Source organism: Lichenostomus cassidix, chromosome 4A (genome assembly GCF_008360975.1).
Source record: "Lichenostomus cassidix isolate B80296 chromosome 4A, HeHo_3.0, whole genome shotgun sequence".
In the NCBI taxonomy this organism is placed as follows: domain Eukaryota; kingdom Metazoa; phylum Chordata; class Aves; order Passeriformes; family Meliphagidae; genus Lichenostomus; species Lichenostomus cassidix.
In genome coordinates, this window is record NC_139485.1 from 7,698,521 (window position 1) to 7,719,400 (window position 20,880).

General features: G+C 41.3%; 1 protein-coding gene across 4 annotated transcripts in view; it reads left to right on the forward strand.

Annotated features, from left to right (window-relative positions):
• The first annotated feature begins 491 nt into the window (after positions 1-491).
• CHRDL1 (chordin like 1) overlaps positions 492-20,880 on the forward strand; it is a 37,523-nt gene continuing 17,134 nt past the window's right edge. For all 4 annotated transcript variants that reach the window (XM_085060354.1, XM_085060356.1, XM_085060355.1 and 1 more), the window contains exons 1-4: positions 492-621; positions 3,427-3,572; positions 5,234-5,346; positions 9,264-9,357. In XM_085060354.1, coding sequence (XP_084916480.1) covers positions 3,476-3,572; positions 5,234-5,346; positions 9,264-9,357 — 304 coding nt within the window. In that variant the 5' untranslated portion in view covers positions 492-621; positions 3,427-3,475. The remainder of the gene's footprint in view (positions 622-3,426; positions 3,573-5,233; positions 5,347-9,263; positions 9,358-20,880) is intronic.

Genomic DNA, 20,880 nt, shown 5'->3' on the forward strand with positions numbered 1-20,880 from the left:
GGCAGCCCGGAGGGCGGGCGGGTCCGAGCCCCGTGTCCGGGGTCGCCCCTCTCCGCGGCCCCCCATGGCGGAGCGGCTCCACCCCGGCCGTGTCAGTCACGCCGCTGTGCCGGGCGGCGGGCGCGGGGCGCGGGCGAGGAGGGGGCCGGGGCGGAGGCGGACCTGCTCTCCCCGCCTCCCGCCGCCGCTCACTGCCCGCGGGGCTGCGGGGCAGGACCCGCCGCCGAGCATCCTCCGGCCCGGGACCTCGCTGCGCTCCCCGCCGGGGCAGGAGGCGGTGGCAGGTGTCCCAGCCCGGGACCTTCCGGAGCGCCCGCCCCGCAGCGGCCCCGCAGCTCGGGCGTAGCGGATCCCTCCCTCTCCGCTCCCGTCCATCAGTCGGGGGTCGAGGGCTGGCGGCGGCAGGACCCCGTCGGTCCCCTGCTTGCCCCCTCACCACCGAATCGAAGGGGACACCTAAAAGCCGCGGGAGAAGATTATGGCAACGTGAGTGAGCAGCGGAGCCGCCTGGCCGGAGCCCCTCGTACCGCGGAGGAGCGGAGCGCGGAGCCGCGCGGCTGCCCCAGCCCGAGCGCTGCTCGCGGCGGTCTCCGAGCGGAGCGGCCTCCAGCCCTGCCCCAGGTTTGTGAGCTTTGCTGTCCGAGGCGAGGCCCCGGGAAAGGCGCGGTCCCGCTGCCGGAGAAGCGCCCGGGGCTGCGGCACAGCCAGCCCCGCGCGGGGACCCGACGCCTCCCGGGCTTTCCGCCCGTCCCGTTGCGCCGGCCAATGCCTCGTCGCCCCCTCGGGGGCAGCGCCGGCACCTGGCCGGGCCCCGGGCAGGAGGGCTGACCCGAGCCGAGCTCCCCTCCGGGCCCTGGCGTGACGGCTGCTCTGTCAGAGCAGCCAGAGCCGGGAGGCTCCGGCCGCGGCTCAGCGGGAGCCCCGCCCGCCTGCAGCCACCCCCCGACGGCAGCGGGCGGACGCGGCGCAGGGATAAAGCCTCGGGGCTCCGGAGGGGTCGCGCTGCGGAAGAGGCAGGGGGAGCGCGGCCGTCGGGGCTGAGCTGTCCCCGCCGCTGCATCGCCGCAGCCCCGCGCCTCGCAGCCTCTGCCAGCTGCCCTCGGCACTGCCATTTTTGGCTTTTGGAATTTTTTTTCACTAAAAAACGTGGCGAAGCTGGACACTGCCTCTTGTAGTTATAAAGCCAGAGTCTTCGGAGGGCGAGGCGTTAAACAGAGCCCCATCTGCCTTATTTCACGAAGTAATTCATGTAAGATGTGTATCGCTTTCATTATTTCTACAATGCAGAAAACACACCAAAAATTAACAGGTTAATCCTGACTGAGATTATTTAAATCCAGGAATATTTTTAGGACATTGCCCTTTGGGGAAGTAAAGGGAGTGTGCTAACAGTGAAAAGTATGTGTTTATATTTGGAGTAACAACAATACAGAAATTAAAGAGAATTAAGAAAGACATCAAAAGTCTCCATCCCATTTCTGTTATTAACTCCTCCATCTCTCATTGCCGTGCTGCATTTCTGAGCGTAAGCAGTCCAAGTTTTAAAATGTTCTTCCTTTTGAAGACCTGACATTTAAAATGGATGGATTTCTGAGCCTTTCTATTCCAACTAACCAACCTAACTAACAGATAAAGTGCTGCACAAAGGATAATTGTGTGCCATTCATAATTATTGTTTGCATAAGCAATCCCTAAGAAGGCTGAAATATTTAAACATTCGCATTTCTGCTAGTCCCAGTGATGTGCTACTGTTGTTCTCAATGCATGCATGATGTCCTGGGACTAAATTATGAGGTTTTAATGTTAAACAGGTTTTTAAAGGGATGTTTGGCTTCAAAAATGTCCTATGTGATTTGAATATGTTGAAAGGAAAAAATTACTTGAACTCTTCTTCTGAAATTGAAATATTATTCTCAGCTTGCAAAATAAATGGAAAGTTATGTTTTGTTATTGAATAGGGAGTGTGCTCTAAAGAATGTGCTTTTTTTTAACATTTTCAGGGGCAATTTGCATTGTTTTGAATGAGCTTACTGAGCACAGAGTAGTGGCACAGGTTTGATTAGTTAAGGAAGATGTCCATTGTGGTTGTGGTTTGGGAATACAGAGAACCCTTGAACAGTAAAGGCAATGAAGCTGCTGATAAAATCAAATCACACACCCTTTGCTACAGTATCCTAGGTCTCAACAGTCTTAACAAGCAGATTTTTATTTTCAGGGCTTCTTAATTTATTGTTTAGTTTCTTTAAGTTATCCACCACTTAATTTTCATCGTATGTATATAAATTATAATTTTTGCCTTGATTATCTGTGAGTTTACATAAACATATTTATGTACAGTTCTGTTATTTACATGAAATCTGAAGAGGCCAAATTAGTTTACAAAACAGACTGTTCATTTTTCCAATAGTGACTCTTTTTGGGTTTTTTAAAATTCTGTAAAACTAATAGTGAATCCACACCCAGGCATTTAAAATCACACCCAAATCTTTCCAACACTGTAAGTTATGGACAAGTGCACTCTGGGAAGATAACACTTTTGTAATGAATGCTCATAAACATTGGAGCATCAAAATAGTAGAATCTTAATTTGGCTGTATTAAAAAAAATCTACTTTAGTTAATTTCCCTAAAATAATTCACCTTTTATAAACCAGAAAAAGATAAACAGAATGGCACCTGCAGCAGGTACAATACCAGCTCTGCACCACACAGAGAAGAATACATTAAGCTTTGCCCTACATGCAAAATTTTGACATTAAAGATCTACAGGAGTGAAGATAAGTCATTCACACATTCTACTCTAAGCTATCAAGGCAGCAGAAGGGTTAACTCCAGAAAAATTAATTATACACAGTCTCAGAACAATAGTGGTTGGGAGAGGGGCGAAGGGGTGAGCTGAATAGTGGTGGAAGCCTATTAGATGTGGTGAGGAAAATTCCCACTGGCTGCAGCAGGGCCAGTGGCTCACCCTGAGCAGGGATTTCCACGGCAGGGCCAGCTCTCCAGGGACACCCAAGGTTAACTTTAGGATGAAGCAAATGTGTTATGACTGACACCGAAGATGTATCCAAAAGTCATGCTCTACAAGAACATCTCCCAGACTAGTTTCTTGGGAAAGAGAACTTCTAAGAATTTAGATTGCTTACTTGCTAGGTTGCTTTGAAATAAGGATATTTTTAAAAGGAATGTCCAGTTTTCAGCTTTCATGAATGGGAATGTAGCCCCTTTTCCAAAAATGAAATGATCTGAAGGCAAAGCTGTTTCCACGATTTGGAACACACATGATAAAGACTTTTTTTTTTTTCTTCTTTTTCTTTTTTTTTTTTTTTTTAATTTTGTTCTGGCAGTTTAGGATTTCTGTGTGCTGGATGAAATCATCAAGTATCTTAAAAGATTTTACTTTTGTAATTTTTTTTTTTCCCAACAGCTCAACATTCTCTACTTGGAGGCTCTTTCTATTCCTTTTGACAATAAAGATGAAAAGAAAGTGGATATTGGAGGATTTTCATTTTATCTTTTTTGGTGTGCTCTGTCTCCTTTTCATAGATGGAGGTAAACTAGAACAAGTAAAACGTAAGTAGACGTCAAACTTCAGATGTGGTTCAGAAAAGAATGTCCTGAATCTTCTAACATTCTTCCTCCTTCTAATCCTGTATTTAGCAGAATCAGGTCACACTCATGTTTGGGGTACATTTTCCTAAAGCTGTACAGGTTATAGTGCATCATAAAGAACATAACAGTTGGAGAATCTGTTTTATTTCAAATATCCTGAGTCAAGAGTGGGCCTAATTCCATTTAGTAACCTCTGCAAACATCTGACAGTTTATCTGGAATCTGTCCCATGTGTAAGACTATTGTACTGAAGTTTTCAGCTAGTGTAAAGCTCGTCCAAGACTGTTCTGTTGTGTTGTAAAAACAACCTCATATGAACTGTATTAGGTATATCCTTTGAGAAAATTAAGAGTCTAAGCACTGTCAAAAACTTGATGATAAGAATTGAAAAGAATACAAACAAAATAAAGGGAGCATTTCTACAAAGTCTGTCATCCATGAGAGATGTTAACACATTTGAGAAATCATGATAAGGAGGAATAACAACCCAAATAAGTCTAGGAGTTATTGACTGCTTCAGCCTTATTATTAGGTCTCTGGAATGCTCTCCCCACTTGCACAGGTTGGGTTTTGGCCTTCTTCTTACAAAAGACATTGTTTCTAGCCTCAGTCTCAGCAGCTTCTGATTCCAAGGAAGTAAATGGGAAAAAAAAAGACAAAAAAAGAAAAAAAAAAGTGAGTTCCAGAAAGGCCTTCTGCCCCGCTGAACTCACTCACAGGAAAATCATGCACAGGAACCTTGTTCAAAGAGAGAACAGTGTGAGAAATTACCAAACTCCAGTTGTTTGCTTTTTCATATCTTGTGTTTCATTTATCATGCTTCTCTGTGAAGGGAAAGCAGATCACACTTTCTACTGACAGTCACCAGCTCTTGCTACCTTCTTCTAGCCCTTAAATGTGAAGAATGTCCCTTCCTTGGATTATCACATGGAAGATGGGTATTTTGTTAAGATACCCTGAAGTATCATCTATACTGAGGGTAATTAATTAAAATGAATTTGGATATCATTAAGATAACAGAAAGGAATTCCCATATGAAAACACATGAGGAGCATCCTTTCATTGTAGAGATTTGAGGTTTCAATGTGAAACCATAATGTGACAGAGAGAGACAGGACAATAACGGCTGACAGTATGTGGATTTCTGCAAATCTGCAAGTGCAAGATCACAAGTGCTTAGTGAAAAAAAAATCTTAAAATATTTTGAAATCTGATGCATAAATTATTTCAACATCTCTCTGCGCTACAACCTGGGATTTTCCTGAGTTGGACCAGTTGCTTTGGTTTTGCAGTGAAAAGGTTTTGTTTTCTATAAGCCTGTCTGAGTGATCAGGCCCTTTAATTTTCTTACCTCAGCAGGTGAAAGGATAAACTCACCTCTATGAAAGCCATTTTATTATCATTTCAGTAGTTGCAATCATGGAAAAATGGGAGGCCATGTCATTTATTCTGGCTTGGTAGGTTAGAAAAAACAGTATGTGAAATTAAGCGTGTTTCTGTTGTGTGATTCTCCAGGGAAAGAAAAAGTACTTTACAGAAAACTCTTCACACCTAAGTATACTTCGTAAGCATGGAATGGAAATTTTCATTCATAGCTTTTTCAATTCTTTACTGTTTTACAGATTCAGATACATACTGTGTGTTTCAAGATAAGAAGTACCGTGTAGGAGAAAGATGGCATCCTTATCTAGAACCCTATGGCCTTGTTTACTGCGTTAATTGTCTTTGCTCAGAGGTAAGACTGCTGAGTCTTGATCCTATTGATCCTACAACTTCTACTTGCTTCATTGACTAGAATCCTATCTGTTGTAGCTATGATTTCACAAAGCCCAAACCTGTTTTCACTAGTGGTTCCTGGTCATGCTGCAGGAAATAGAGGCAGGTGATCCTAGTGAAGGGAAAATATTAACAGAGAAGGCCAATACTGGCAAATAACACCCACATAGCATAGACAAAACAACTTAACTAGCCAGAAGCTTTGTAGATGCAGGGCACTGCATCTTGACAGATCAGGCCCCACTACCTAAGTATAATCCTTGCAGTTCCATCAATATGGATGATTATGCTGAACCTGAATTTGTTACTTTGATCTATGTAGAGTGCCAACATCTTCCAGTCAAAGCATCTGCTGCCCTAAAGTGCTGAAGGAACAGGCTGGAATATCACTGTTAATGAAAGTCAGTCAAAGAAGAATGAGATGATGAAACATGAGAAAAGGTTATGGGGAGCAGGGAGAATGGGATAGAATGTGAAAGAGCTCCCATCAGTTGATGGCTGATGCAAAAACACAGTGGTCAGAGATCCCCATAGGATGTCATATACAGCTGGGGGGAGGCACAAAAATGAGGGCAGTTTATGTCCCTTAGAGTACTTTAAAATAAACAATAAGGGATCTTAATCACTAACACATGAGACACTCCAGATGCTGAGTTCTGTCTGCTGTATTTAATGCAGAATAAAGTATTCCTGGCTATTTCCCCTCCCTACAAGTGTAAAATATTGGGCCCCTGTGCAGCATTTCCTCTGAGGGAATCTGCTACTACAATTCAGTGCAAAGATGCACAGACAGCAGTCCCCCGAGTTTAGATGCAGAATGCAGCTGTAAGAGAAAAAACAATGTAGTAGGAAGAAAAGCAAAAGCCCTTGTTTAGAGCAAAAAGGAGTTTCCACTCAACGTTTGTTGATAGATATGCAAAGTTGAAAACTCCCTTAGAGTCTGTGTGGAGTAAAACACTCATTAAATCACTGGAAGGATGTGTCTTGGGTGGGGAAGAAATTAACTGGAAACCCTAGCGATCTGGATACAAATCCTTGCTCGATGATTTTTCAGGAGATGTTAGACAGTCTGGAGAGATGGGAAAGTGCCTGGTCAGCTCCTCTGGAGAACAGCACTGCTGGGACCCAAGCACACCCACACACTGTGGGCCTCCCAAAAACAGAGTCTGTTTTATTTTTTGACTTCACACTTGGGCATGGAACACAAAGTGACAGTTCAGGGCAGCAGGTTTAGTAAAGAAGGAAGCTGCTTAGGGTAGTTCCCAGTACACGCCGCTCAGAAGTGGATTGGACTCTACTCCTTTGTTTGCTCTGTTTTACCTTTGGTGTATCAGGAGGGTGCAAAATGTAACCTGGGGGTATTTCACCAGTGAGGATGCTGAGGGATCTCTGGGATGTGACTCTTGTTGTCTGGAAGGAAGATTCCAAATAACAAGTGCAGCATCCAGCCACTCATTTGAGCTTTGTCCTGGCCAAAATCATGCTCTCAGAGCACTGACCTACAATAAAGGCTCCTGAAACTACATCAGTTTCATGAAGTTTCCTTCGAGAAACCCTTGACAATTTATAATTTTAACAAAATAAAGGCATTAGAAAACATGCCATGACATAGGACAAGCACAGACCATAAACCAATTATGCATAAAAAATGAAAGTAAAGTGTGCCACAGATAGTGAGTAAGAGAGATTTAAGTGTAAACCATCTATGATTCCCTGGCAGGTAGGCAAAGGATCTGTACAGAGTCTGAAGCAGCAACTGATTCCCTCACTGCAGAGAAAAGCAAAAAAATCCCCAGGGGTCTTCATCACCAGTGTGATCAAAATGTCTTTGCTGGACGCAAACATTGTGATCCACATGATCTCTGCTCAAAACAAGTCACGTCAGCCAGGCAGCAGACAGAGATCTCTGCTCTGTTTCTAAACAGTCTGTCTGTCCATCCCCCCAGCACACACACTTCTGATGTTTAAGAAAAAGGCGAGACAAATTAAATAACTAAACAGAGGCCAAATTATTCAGCCTGGCACTAAAAAAAAAAAAAAAAGCTTTCCTGTTTTTGTGTGTATATATTATTGTATTTTTACAAGTTAAAACTTACATACTTAAACCAAAATAAAACTAAACATAAGTCAGTGTTCTCACCCTGTTCCCCCTTCCTTTTACAACCCCTCCTCCCCCCCAGTTCACAGTGGAGCCTGTTGACTGTTACTGTCAAGTAAATTTGAGCACTCACAATTTGTCAGATCATTATTTTGCACCCTAAAATACAGCCATTTTTTGCTTTTGTTCATAGTCATATCTGCAGACCTCAGGGGCTAAATCACTGCTCTCCACACTCAGCACTGATAATCCAGCTCAGGGAGAGAGATGCATCAACACTCTTTGGTACCTAATGCAGAAATGTAGAAATGTGACCTTGGCCCTGGCTCACAGAGACTGACCCGTGCTTGAGTCCTGCTCTGGTCAGTGGGGCTGCTCTCCCAAATATTGCTGTGAATGTAGGTGTAAGATCAGTCTCACTAAGCACAAGATCAGTTAAAATAGTCCTGTCCTGCTGCAGACAGCAATCTGGCCGCCAGTGCGGAGCAGCAGAGTTGGCCTGCAGAATTTTATCACAGCTGATCATGCACAGAAAGTAAACATTCGCCTCAGGAGATTCCACAGGAGTTAAAATCAAAGCATGAGGTCATGGAACAGGACAAGCCAGCACATGGAGCCAGGTCAGCAGGCAGTGCCAGCCTTTCTTCTACAGCAGTGCTTCACTGGCTCCCAGCTCTGCTGGGCAAGGAGCTGTGCACACCAGGGACAGTCCCTATTCTGTGAAGATCCTACTGCCTAAAATTTGCTCCTCCTCTACAAAATCAGTATATTTCAGTTCAGTTCTCATTGGAAACAGATGGTGATATCACTTTTAGTGTCTCTTTCCAAAGCAGATGCACAACTGTAGTTTGTGGCTAGCAGTGATCTAACAGTAGGATTCCAACCTGTGGTCTGCAGATATTTGTCAATGAATTATTTTGAAAGAGATGACTAGAAAGGAATATACATCTGCTGTCTAGGGAAATCTGCACATCCACTGGAAACATTTCATTGCTCCAGAAGACATATGAAAATAAAGTAGGTTTAGTCCTGACACCACCTAAAACTACAGTCATAGCTTAATGTCAATGTTCATGCTGAAAGATCTTTCTTGATAAACATGAGCAACTCAGAGGTAAATTAGGAGGATGAATTATAGATGGGAAATGGGAATTTGAAATGGATAGTCTTTTCTGGTTACAGACACCGGAGAATGAAAATTCCCTGTGTTTTAATTATAAATCAAACTTAGATGTGGTCAAATAGAATATTATGTTAATGACATGAATAATGAACCCTATTCCCAAGACTTAACTCATATTTCTTAGAAAAATGGCTACTAACCAACTGGTCTTTTTTATGTCTACTGGGAAAGCAATAAAATGAAAACAAAAGACTCTCCACAGTTTTCAGGAACAATTACAGACACTATTGTCTCTTGTGGTCTTGAACTAACCCTCAGTAGGGGATATCTCAGAGACCTACCATTAATTATCCATGTCTTAGTTTTGGAAATTCAACTCCTAAGCACAATCTACTCAAAAGACAAATGGAAAGAAAGAGAAATGGATATTGTTGCAATCCCTTTTTAGACACTTCCTCCGATTTTAAGGTTTGAAAGGATTTCTCCAGCGTAAATTCAAAGGCAGTGGAAGTATCTGGGCTTACCTTGGAGTGAGTGAAACCAGAATGTTGTAAAAAGGCATTTTAAAAAAATATTTGGATGTAGAATAGAGAACACAGAGATTTGTAAGACAGCCCATTTCATTAAAATACTATGTACTATGTTCCACCTGCAGAATGGAAATGTTTTGTGCAGCAGAATAAGATGCCCAAGTCTACACTGTGCTTCCCCTGTGCATGTACCACAGCTGTGCTGCCCACGATGCCCAGGTAATTCCTATTAGTGACAAATGGTCCTTTTTGAAATAGTTATTTAATATACTGAGTAAGAGGAAAATGAAATATCTGTGCTGGAAAACTTCTGTGAAGTAAACATTCTCCTGTATCCATTTAGGTCATGAGAGGCTTGTCCCACAGTAAGTTACAGTATTTCCTGTGTTATTTTCTCTTTAGGGAATCAGAAGTATAGATTTGGTGAAGGGATCAGATAAGCTACCAAGTCCAGTCCCCTACAATCCAGGCAGAAAGTGGCAGCAGTTTCATTTACTGTCCATTCCTGACTCCTTATCTCTAAACTCTATCACAATAAAACACCATCCCACAAACTCCCTAGGTTTCTGGTTTTGGTGCTTTTCATAAGAGCAGACTAAAATACATGGTTATTTGCAATGGCTCTCTGTTAGCAAGCAATTCAAAATTGCTGTGGCAAGTGTGCAATTGTACAGTGTCACTGTACAACCAGTCTGGTAACATTTGCCTTTTACATCTCAGGTCCAGGCATAGCTTCATAATTAGTAGAGACTGCTGTAAATCACAGAAGCAGTGCTGTAGAAATTTATGACTATATAAATCCAATTGGATACTGTATAATAAATTCTCCAGACTGTACATTTATTATATGCTCATTATTAAGAGCCACTGTATGAAAGAGACTAAGCAGGATCTTTCACGAGTCTATTCCAGCATTCCCGACATAGCCTAATGGCTGGTAGGTTTGACTGGAGCTTTTCCCTAAATGTCTGTCTTAGTGGCACCCCACATTTCCACTTATAAAAGATTATTCATGCAGCATCATAGAAAGGTGTTTTATTTGATTTTCTCCAGAAAGTTTAATTGTCTGAGGAAAACAGCTGTTCCCTGACCAATAGCTGTGAACAGGAGGCAGTAAGTGCACAATGACAGAGGGACATGAGTGCACAAGAAGGTTGCTGTTCAGCTGGGATGGATGTATTCACTGCACTTACTGGATCTTAAATGGCATCCACATATCAATTTTGGGTAGGATTCATCTGCCCAGACAATTATGAGCCCTCTCTATCAGATATGTGTATCCATGTCTGATCTAGGTATCTATAGTCCTTTTTTAACCAGTGACAAGGAAGAACCTTTCCAAGCATATAATTCATCTGATGCCATGATGCTGGTCTTGTGTCCTAGGATGAGACTGAGCCCATTCAACTTTAAATCCAACTCTTCGGCATCCAGCTGACGATAAGAGTTTTATCTATGATGGTCTAATAGGTAGGAAAGAAAATTTGTAAGGAAGAATGCTTTCTTTGACCGACTAGAATTTACTAAAATGGGAAGGTGCTGGGAACACAAACCCTCTTTTGTTTCCAGATCAAAAGAAGGACTGGTGTGCCCAAAATCTGGTCTGTTTTTCCAGCTAATCTAAGCTTCAGTTGGCAAGACAATCATCTAGATACCCTTTACAGCTGTTGGAAATGTGAGGGTGATTCATCCTGTTACCCAGATTGAGAATAGTTTTTCCCTGGAAATGCCTATCACTCTCCACTGATTATTGAGGGTGCACAGGAAAACAGCTTACACTGGATGCTTACTTTTTGACAGTTTAAGTTAAATCACAGAAGTCCTACTCAATAATTGGCATCTGCAGTCAGGAACTTTTTCTGTTCTTTTTTTAGTATCTCTGTACACTATTTATTATAGAAACACAAATGCTTTTAGATTGGTTTTGCTTCAAGTGCTCCTTGGCAATGAACTGTTTGGCTTTTTTCTGTTTATGAGGTTGTAAACATCATGACACTTATGATGATTTTAAAACAATCTACAGTGATCTGGTAAGGAAGAGTAAGGCCCCCTGTAAACTCTCAAATCCATCTATCAAAATTATGTTCTTCCTATTCATAGTCTTCAGCTGGAATTTTGTACTCTGTGTTTAAACTGATAAATATAGAAAATTATCAGAATGAGCCTTTCCTGAATTGTGATCTATTATCTTCTCTTAGCTGCTTTTAAAGTCTATTTGTAATCAATCTGCTACAAATGATGGGCCATTACATTGCTAGCTGTGCAGTATCTCATTAAAAATGAGAGTCCCGCTAAGGTCCATTTTTCCCCTAATTGAATCTGTAACAATGTTAGGCAAAAGAGAACCAGGAATCTCCTGTTATTTCAGGGGTTAATTGCATTCTGCTTTCTATAGTGATTATGTGTATCATATTTGGTGCTCTGTCTTCAGTGGTAAATGTTCATGCCTGATCTGAATAGGAATCTCAAGCATTCTTATGCCAGCTTTCCATTCCTATGTGTCTGGCATACAATGTCTTTTGTGTAACATGCCATGATATGCAGGAAATTCACTTCTCTGGTTTTCCTGGTTATTTTTTAATGGAACATGTGAGATCTCTGGCCATTGGCCATCCATGTGAATTCTCTCATAAATGCTCATTATATTCTGTCACATATGTTTCCCCTCCATTTCTCAAGCTGCATTACAGAAATGAGTAGTGCTTGTCAGAGTGACTTGGGACTCTTCTCTTGCCTCTCTGCAGGCCTTCTAGGGTGTAACTGCCCAGATCACTGCCTCCTTATTTAATGAAGGAGAGGTAATGCCAGGAGGCAGCAACTTTCATTGGACACTGAACTTCTTAGCTACCTAAGTGAAGGAGCTGTTGAAGGGATTCCTTTGAGAAAAGTTGGCACTGCTCTCCCCCTGGAATTAATGTCTCCTGCATCCATAGTGACACTGGACTCACTGACACAAAGAGATGCAGTGTTTGTATCCTGTCTCCCTGGCACCAGACCCCATGAATCTTAAGTAGTTTTCAGACATATGTTATGAAGCATCTTCTACTTTCATCAGTGGTTCAATCCTACCAGCTTCTACCACAGATTCATTGCTAACTTTTCCTTTTTTTAAACCTATTCTTTCTAGCATTGGCCAAATTCAGACCTTGTCTCTTACATAGATCTAGATATTCCTTCATTTTACAGCTCTGAGGAGTATTTTACTATCTGAATTATAGTCTTATCATCACACGTATGTAACCAAAAATACTAGTGTCACATGAATTGGGACTTTTTTTACACATTAGTGAGACCCAAAGGACATCCCATGCTTCTGAGCTTGCCTTTCTTCCTTCCACCTCAGGATGCTTCAGGCATCATCAGAGGAGAGGTCATTTGTAGTCAGAGAGAGAATTCACCATCTTTCTTAGCTCTGGATCAGCTCTTGACCTAGAGTGGACTTCAGAGCTCCTGCCTACTGTCACAGAAAATAAACTTCATGTGTGAGTTCTTCAAGAATTTACATGTGGCTGACTTTTATGGCACTACTATGGGCATTGCCTTTAAAGCTGAAACATTTATTGTAGATTGTATCATTTCAACATTCAACAATTATAAAACAAACCATTTAGAGTCTAGTTAAAGATCAAATATGTAAACCTAAGAAAAGCTTATATCAGAAGCACAAATTCACAATTGCAGGATTTAGAAAGGGTTTCCACATTCCACTTGCTGGTTTGATTTCTCAGCAGATAAGGCTGCATGCTGATGTATGAATCAGCCCATCTGGCTCCAGTGTTTTTTAAGCTTGCTGCCCTGACTAAACACACTGCCTTCCAAGTACATTCATTATTAGTAACATATTTAAGCTCCTTTGGTACTATGGTTTTTCATTATCAAATCCAAATCACTTTTCTGATGTACTTTTGTTGTTCTTTAGACATTGAAATAACAACAAAATGCCATGTAGTACCTATATACATAGCTGGTCTGAAGATGGACCAGACAAGATGTCTCACAACAGTGGTCTGAGAACACCTAAAAATAAGTGAGGCTCTGTCTGCATGGTAGACTGCAGCATGACTCAGTGATACCTGAATCTTTGAACTAGCTATTTTAGATCCTGGGACAGCGTGGAACTCACTGCACTGCAAAACTCCCTTAAGAAGCAGGAAAAATGTGCCTGTCATGAGCTCAGTGCTACCTTCATTCAGTAACTCAGCTGGTCCAGGTGGCATCCTGCACCCTGCAGTGTAAGGAAACACTCTGCCCTGTGAGGTGCAGGGCATGTACAGCACCTGCTGACCTGATGGACATTGGATGAGTAAACACAGAACCTGTGTGTAGTGCAGTGCATCTTGCACAGAATTACAACCAAAATCTTCAACCCTGGCTGTTGGAATGCTCTAGTGGAGTGATTTTTCCATTGCAGAATGCACATACATTAAACCATTTGGTGAAGAGGTTTTGGGTTCTACCTAACTCACACACCACAGTTCCCAGGCTCTCAGTTCTAGTCTTCTTACCCTTCCATTCACAAACATTTTTGGGATGAGGGAAGGCATACTGTGCTCAGCTGTTCCATTATCTATGCAGCTCTTCTTGCCAGCACCTACCCTTCTCCTATCAGCAAGTGAGAGAGTCCTAACCGTGGGTAGTTGTCCAATAGTTCAAATTAATTATTTATTTGGAAGTAAATTTGATTTAGGAATATAATGGTATAGGCATTCCAGGGAGACATCTAAATTTTTCCTATTGATGTGTGCTTAGATAATTTGTTTTGGTTTGTGATTTTCCTTTGTCACTACCTCCATAAGGAGTGTTTGCTATCACAACCAGATTGAGGTTATTGCTTGTTTCCATTCTTCTTTTTTGACCATAAAAATTTTTTAAAAGTTATCTGTATATCAGCATCCAAAATGCATTGGAAGAATACATATCTTCCCACATGGATGACAGAACTTCCATTCTTTGGACTGACATGATAGAATAGGATAAGCTGCTCAGAATTTTTCCAAGATAACTTCCAAGACCTTCAAAGAGGCTTCAGAGAGAATTCAGAATTCACCAAAGCTTCATTTAATTTGTTTCTTTGGCGGGAGAGTGATTGGTGGATGCATGTAATAGTTTAACTTGAGAGCAGGAATTAAAGTAGAGCAACCTAGAAAGTGTTTTATGAGTCCTTCAGAGTTGCTGGGCAATTGATGGGCAATTTTTTATGCAACTATAAAGAAAACACAGGAAATTAAGCTGCAGAAAATATATTAAAATAATGTGAAGAGCTTGACTTTAGCCCTAGAAATCTAAAACACAACCAATAGCCTTTTGAATGTTTAAACTGAATTTACATCTTTGCCTTGAATCTGTATGGAAGTTCATAGTGTCTAGATAAGGTGCTACTAGTTCCTTCAAGCAATGAATTTCATACACTTTCTACCATCTGACCATATTAAAGACTAGCTGTGGTGATTAACTCTGAATTACCCTGGAGTTTTTAGAGCATAACCTGGTCCTTGAAGAAATTTTAATGTAAAGCATTTTGTGGCTTAATATCATTGACACCTGCACCTCCATAGAGGCACATATGGATTTTGTTTGGAGCTTGTGTTTGCAGTTTTTGGATAGTGCACAGCTTTTCCATCCACGTTTATTGTCAGCCTCCACCACTGCTTTAAAGACAACATCATTGCACAGCTTTGGTTGTTTTTTAAAGGAACCTTCACACATCATCTATGTTTCTTTAAATCACAGATTTGTAATAATTTGGATTGTGATGCCTGCATGAGGGAAAAGGCTAACAGCACATGGGCTGAGGCTTGACCCACATTCTACTGTAGTCAATTGACAGACTTCTATCAACTTTGATACTTTTTGGACTCAGTCTTCTATGAGAACAGATGCTGTTACTGACTATGATATAGTCCCTTTCTCTAGAAATACTAAAGAATATGGTAGAAATATGAGACAGAAGATGAAAGGGGTAACTGCCTTTCTGCTGTATCACACAGAGTAGGTGTTTGGGCCAGGTTCCAAATCTATTTAGTTCAATGGACTTCAGATCAGACCTTGAGGTGACACATTTGTGTAGAGTGGAAACAAAAGTAGAGGGAAGAAATTAAGCAAAAGAATTTTTAATAGGAAAGAAAGCTATTTGGTCTCTTATGCTGTGCTACAATTCCCCAAGGACCTCTACCCATACAGGTTGTTTAAAATACTGTCTGACCCCTGGAAGATAACCCTGCACTGAAACAGTGCAACAAGGTTTCTCTGTGTAAGGTTCCTGTATTTTCATGAGGTGATGAATCAGGACTTCATTCTGGTGATGAAGTAGCTGTAGAATTTTTGCATTTTACTCTACTTAATGTGACAGTACTAAAAACTCTTTTACTCCTGTAAAAAAATGTCTCAGCAGCTGATGGTTTTGACATTGAAACAGCAAGTTTGCAATAGCAGTTTGTTCCCCCACATGCTGATGGCTCTCTGGGTTCAGTGTAGATATCCAGCCCTGAAGCTGCAGTAGGAGCAAGACTGGAATATGCAGAACTGATTTGATGGTGCTGACAGGCTTCCTGCCTTTCTGAGGCAAAGGTGTGCAAGAGGCTTTTACAGATATTGAGGAAAGTTTGGTAGATGGGAAAATTTCTGGAAAAAACAGAGCATGTTTTATCCCAGGTCACCATTACACTTGTGCTCCACGATGTCCCTCACTGCCTGTAATACAGAGATTCCCTGTGTACTCTCTTTTCTTTAGCACCTCTGCATTTGGCCCCTCTCACCAAATAGCCCCAGCACAGCACCTCATACCCAGGCAGTCAAAATATGGCCACAGAATGTTTCCTGCACTGAGGATCTTTTTGGGGATGTGAATCACAGTTGGCAGAATGATGAAATCCATATTCCCAGCTATCTGCTTCTTTGCACTGGCCTTTCTGGTACAAATGGGTCAGCAGACAAACATTGATTGGACCTCTGAGTACAAAGCAAACCTACTGTTGTACCTTAGTTTCACTGGGACTGCAGGAAAATACGCAAGTGCTCTGTGTTATATAAAGAACTACCATTTCTGCATGAAATGCACTGCATAAACACAGAATAAAATAATTTATGTGATTTTTTTCCATGTAAACATGACGATCTTTTTTTAAAGAATATTTTAAAAATACAGTTTGGTTTGAACACATAGCATCAGGGTTAGTTTAATCAACGGAGTTTTTCCAGATTTAGTCAACATAACTGTGATGAAAATCTCGCTGTCACTCTCCTAGCAAGCTGCATAATCTCTGCAGGATGCTTCCCTCACCTCTTTTAAGTCTTAGGCAGCTCTGTTTTGAATTTGTAAGGATCACATTATCAACACATATTTATTCCTCTGTTCCAAATATGTCTCATACCGAATAGCTGTTCCTTATATACAATAACCATATTCCATTGTCTTGTGTGTAGGAGAGGAAAGAGCCTAACACAGAGGATTTTTGCCTGGAGGCAGGCTTCTTTATCTTTTACTTGGAATGTTACTAGCACTTAGATTTCTCCAGGACTGGGAAGAGCTTTGGCTGAACCCCTTGGAACATATCACCAAGGCTGGAGGAGTCAAAGGACTCATTACCACTTTTTCAGAGCTCTGATTCCTTAGGTGAAAGAAAGCTAGTTCAGACATTGTTAATCAGAGCAGCTCAACGACTGTTCACAACTTTATATGCTTATCTAGCTGTCTAAGTGGCTGTTCCAGCAACTGGAACAGGCACATAGGATTTTAAAAGCTGGACAGAGGAGCTTAGCCCTGGTCCCCTCACAAAGGGAATTTTAGAGTGATTCGATTTACTCTGTGTTTTTAGCTTGTATATCAGGGTGGCAGAGAACCCAAAGATGTTTCAACTGTCTGTGCAATCAAAAGTAATTAGAAAAGTAAATTCATGGAATCATAGAATGGTTTGGGTTAGAAGGAAGCTTAAAGGTCTTCCAGTTCCAAACCTCTGCTATGGGCAGGAACACTTTCCACTACACCAGGTTGCACAAAGATCCATCCAGCCTTGCCATGAACAGTCCCAGGGATGGGGCAGACACAGATTCCCTGGGCAGCCTGTGCCAGGGCTTTACTACTCCCACAGTAATTAATTTCTTCCTAATATCTGATCTAAACCTACTCTCTTTCAGTTTGAATCCATTTCCCATTCAGATTCTGTACATGAATAAGTTATCTCATTACTGTTATTCCAGACTACTTCAGGTAGTATTATTTTGGGACGTCCTAAAATTAATCTTTTGCAGTGGAGCATGAAGCCCATTTTGTGAGCCTTTAACATTGCTATGAAAACCACTAAGAGAATGGGTATGCAAAAATCATCCCTAAATATTTCTGTGTGTACATTACCCTACAGAATAGTTTGTTTGAAGGGGAAAGACCTGGACTCAATGAAAGAGGAGATTAATTTTTTTTTTTGAGACCTAGGGATATGTACAACTCACACCTAAGCAAAGAGTTTTCCAACAGCAGATGTCAGGTCATCTAAGTACTGCCCACTTGTGCCTGAGCTGCTTAAGGTTTCACAGAATTTTCAATAAGCAAAATGGGAAGAAGTACTTTGATACTGTAGTCCTGCTCCCCTCTGGCATTAGAAATGCTTGTGGTCTGCACATTTCCAAGAATTGTGTTTTATGTCATAATTGCTCATTGTATGTGGCTTCTGAATAGGTAACCTATAATTCTTAGGCAAATTTTAAGTTACAAGAAAAGTAATGCAGCCTTGCATGATGCTGTTACAACCTGAGGTGTACAGAAAGCAGCATGTGAGATCACTGGTCAGCTGACGTCCAAAGACAGCTTCCTGCACCGGGATACAGCCTAGAGAGCTCTAGAGTCCCTGTTGCAACTAAACTGGTTCTTCAAATTGTGTACATTAAGTAGCAAAACTCACTGGGAATACAAGGAAATGTGCAGAAGAGATGTCAGTGCAAAGAGTTGTCCTGGAGTTACAGCAGAGTCCAGTTGCTTCTGTAGTGAATATGGCTCCAAAACAATCCTGTCTCTTGGTCTGTACATGCTTATGCTCTGGGTTGATTCAGAAAACATGTTTCATAAAATCCTCTCTGGATTCAAATTCATAATCTATCATCTGTCTGCTTTAAAAAAACCAGACTATCTGCAAAACAGTTCCCAGTATGGTAAGTTTCTTAAGGCATTAGACCTTGTGATTAATTTCATATTGTTTAGCACTTGATTGTTTTTATAAGGGTGGTTAATAAAATAGACAAAACTGTAAAAGCCAAGCCAGGCTGGGCACCCAGCCTTTCTGCTGGATACTGAAAGCATATCTTTTTCAGTAAATGACACTAGGTGATTCTGAATGTTGTAATTTAAAAATAGTTTCTATGTCAGCAAGCCAAGAGAGTCTGTAGGATTTTTTAAAAATGTTCTTTGCCAGATGTTCTGATACTAAAATAAGCAATAGTGAGAGTGTTAAGTACTAACACGAATGGACAGAATATTGTACAAGAAAGCACCTCATAGAGATGCAATAAAACCCCACAGACCCTTCCTGAGGTGCTGTGCAGAGTCCCAGCAGACCCTGCTGAGGGTTATGAGTGTCATGAGCTTTGCCTGCACCTTCCTTGGCCAATGTGTGCAGTCTCCATTTCAGGAGTACACTCACTTCAACCTACTACAGACTGCAGGTCAGTACAACTCAGCACAATGACTATCAGAAAGCCAAGATATCTCATTGTCCCCAGTGGCAAGGACTGTCCAAAAGCAGCTGATTTTCTTGTCTTTCAGCTGGCACATCATAAATACTTTACTGGGTATCATGCCATGACTGTACTGATTTTGAGGTGGTTTTACCAGTTTGTTAGGTAGTGTCCTGAATTGTTTGTTAGTAATTGTACCTTTACCTTTTGTCTTTATCCAGAAGGATTCAAGTTCAACACTTAATTGATTGTAGTAAGGCCTGGATCCTAAAGCCATTCCTCAAATAAGTCAGCACCCATTTCCCAAAAGGCTAGATTGCTCATAGCTGGTTACTGCTTTTCACCCTCTGCACATAAATATTTTTGCAGAAGTCACAACTGTTTCAAACATCAGGAACTGCCCATGGAATTTGTCTAAGCTATTCAAGAGATTAGTTGCAAATAACTGATGCTCTTCTGCTTCATATCCAAGTAAGGATAAAGCATCTCAGGACGAAGTTTTTATAACAATCCAGGAAGGAATAGAATTGTAAACATAAAAAGCTGTAAGATGGTGTTTTCAAAACTGACTGTAATCCATGTGGCACCGTATCTGTTTCTCCCAGAAGACTGGAAAGCCCCAGAGGCCAGGAAGGCTGGGTATGTGTACATTTTTGACTCTTCCTTCAAACCTTGGCCCTTGGACACCTCAAGTCACGGGCAGACCATCAGGAACTCAGACAGGCTCCCATGAAAAAATCTGTGATTGGAGCAGATGCCGCTGAACTAGAAAATTTTCATTAAATGTCTGTGGTTTATGAAATTCATATCTGACACTGTTTTGTCAGGCTATCAGGAAAGTATTGGTGCTGCAGTTCACACTGAGGTAGCATCCCAGACCAACAGTTCCTCACAGTACAAGCATCTATCTTAATTTCAAAAAAGCAGCGTTCAAGCATGTATGTTGGCTGAATCCTGAAAGAAACCTTTCTGTTGGCTTCATTGAGGCTGGAATTTACCTTGTATATATGGGACATCAGTGAAAAACAGCCCAGGCAGACAAAAGAAGCTGGACAGAATCCCATGTTTGGGAGAGAGGAATATTTGGATATAAGGATTCAGGCATAGCCACCATAGTCTCCAGCTGCTTTCAAAAAAAAGAATTGTTTTGAAGATAATCCATTTTTGATACAGTTGTATTCTGTTATCTGTTTGTAAAATCTGAAGGATTTCTTCAGCCAGGTTTAACCTCTAAAGTTACAGGGTAAATTCAAATCCATATCAGGTCACGTGAAGCCCAGGTTGTACATCTTGAGTGCTGCCATTACCTCATGCTAATGTTGTGATAAATCACTGCTATCCATGTCGCAGACTCGTGGTCTTATCTTGATCATGCTAAAATGGTAGGACAATGTAAGCATGGCCTCTCAACTTCTATACAAAAGTCTGGGCCCTTAGAGAATAAATGCCAGCCACAGAAAAAGAGATAATTCCTTTTAAATTGATGCTATAACATCTTTATCCTATACATTGTATGTTGCTTCCACTGACATGCTAAGAATGCCAGAAAAAAGAGCTCAGATTGAACCCAGTTAATTAAAAGGATTCACACAGATGGTTTGCCTGGTACTTTATAGCGGCAGCTCATTAAAGCTATGTTAGTCAGCACCATTAAAATGCCAGATAAAGCTTTGGGAACAATCTTGATTAGGAAGCAAGGTATACAAATAGAGCTTTGAGCAATGCAGTATATTTGCAGTTAATTAAGCTGATTCTAGCCTGTCTTTACTAAGGCACAGACTACTGCTGATAATCAATATTAATGACAAGATTATTCAAAGCTCAGATGTGGCACTTATTAAAATAATCCACAGTGACTCTAATTTCACATTCTACAGGAGAATATGATATCATGGGGGAGTCTGAACACCTCTAATTAGCCATGATTTAAAAAGCATTAGAAAAGAAACCAAGTCTGAGTTGAAGAAGTCAGTCACACACCAGCAAAGTTGGAGAGAGAAACTGCACCAGACAGAAGTTATATTTAAACACAGAATATAAACAAATCTTCCTTGCAGCTTCAGGCAGATGCTGAGTTTG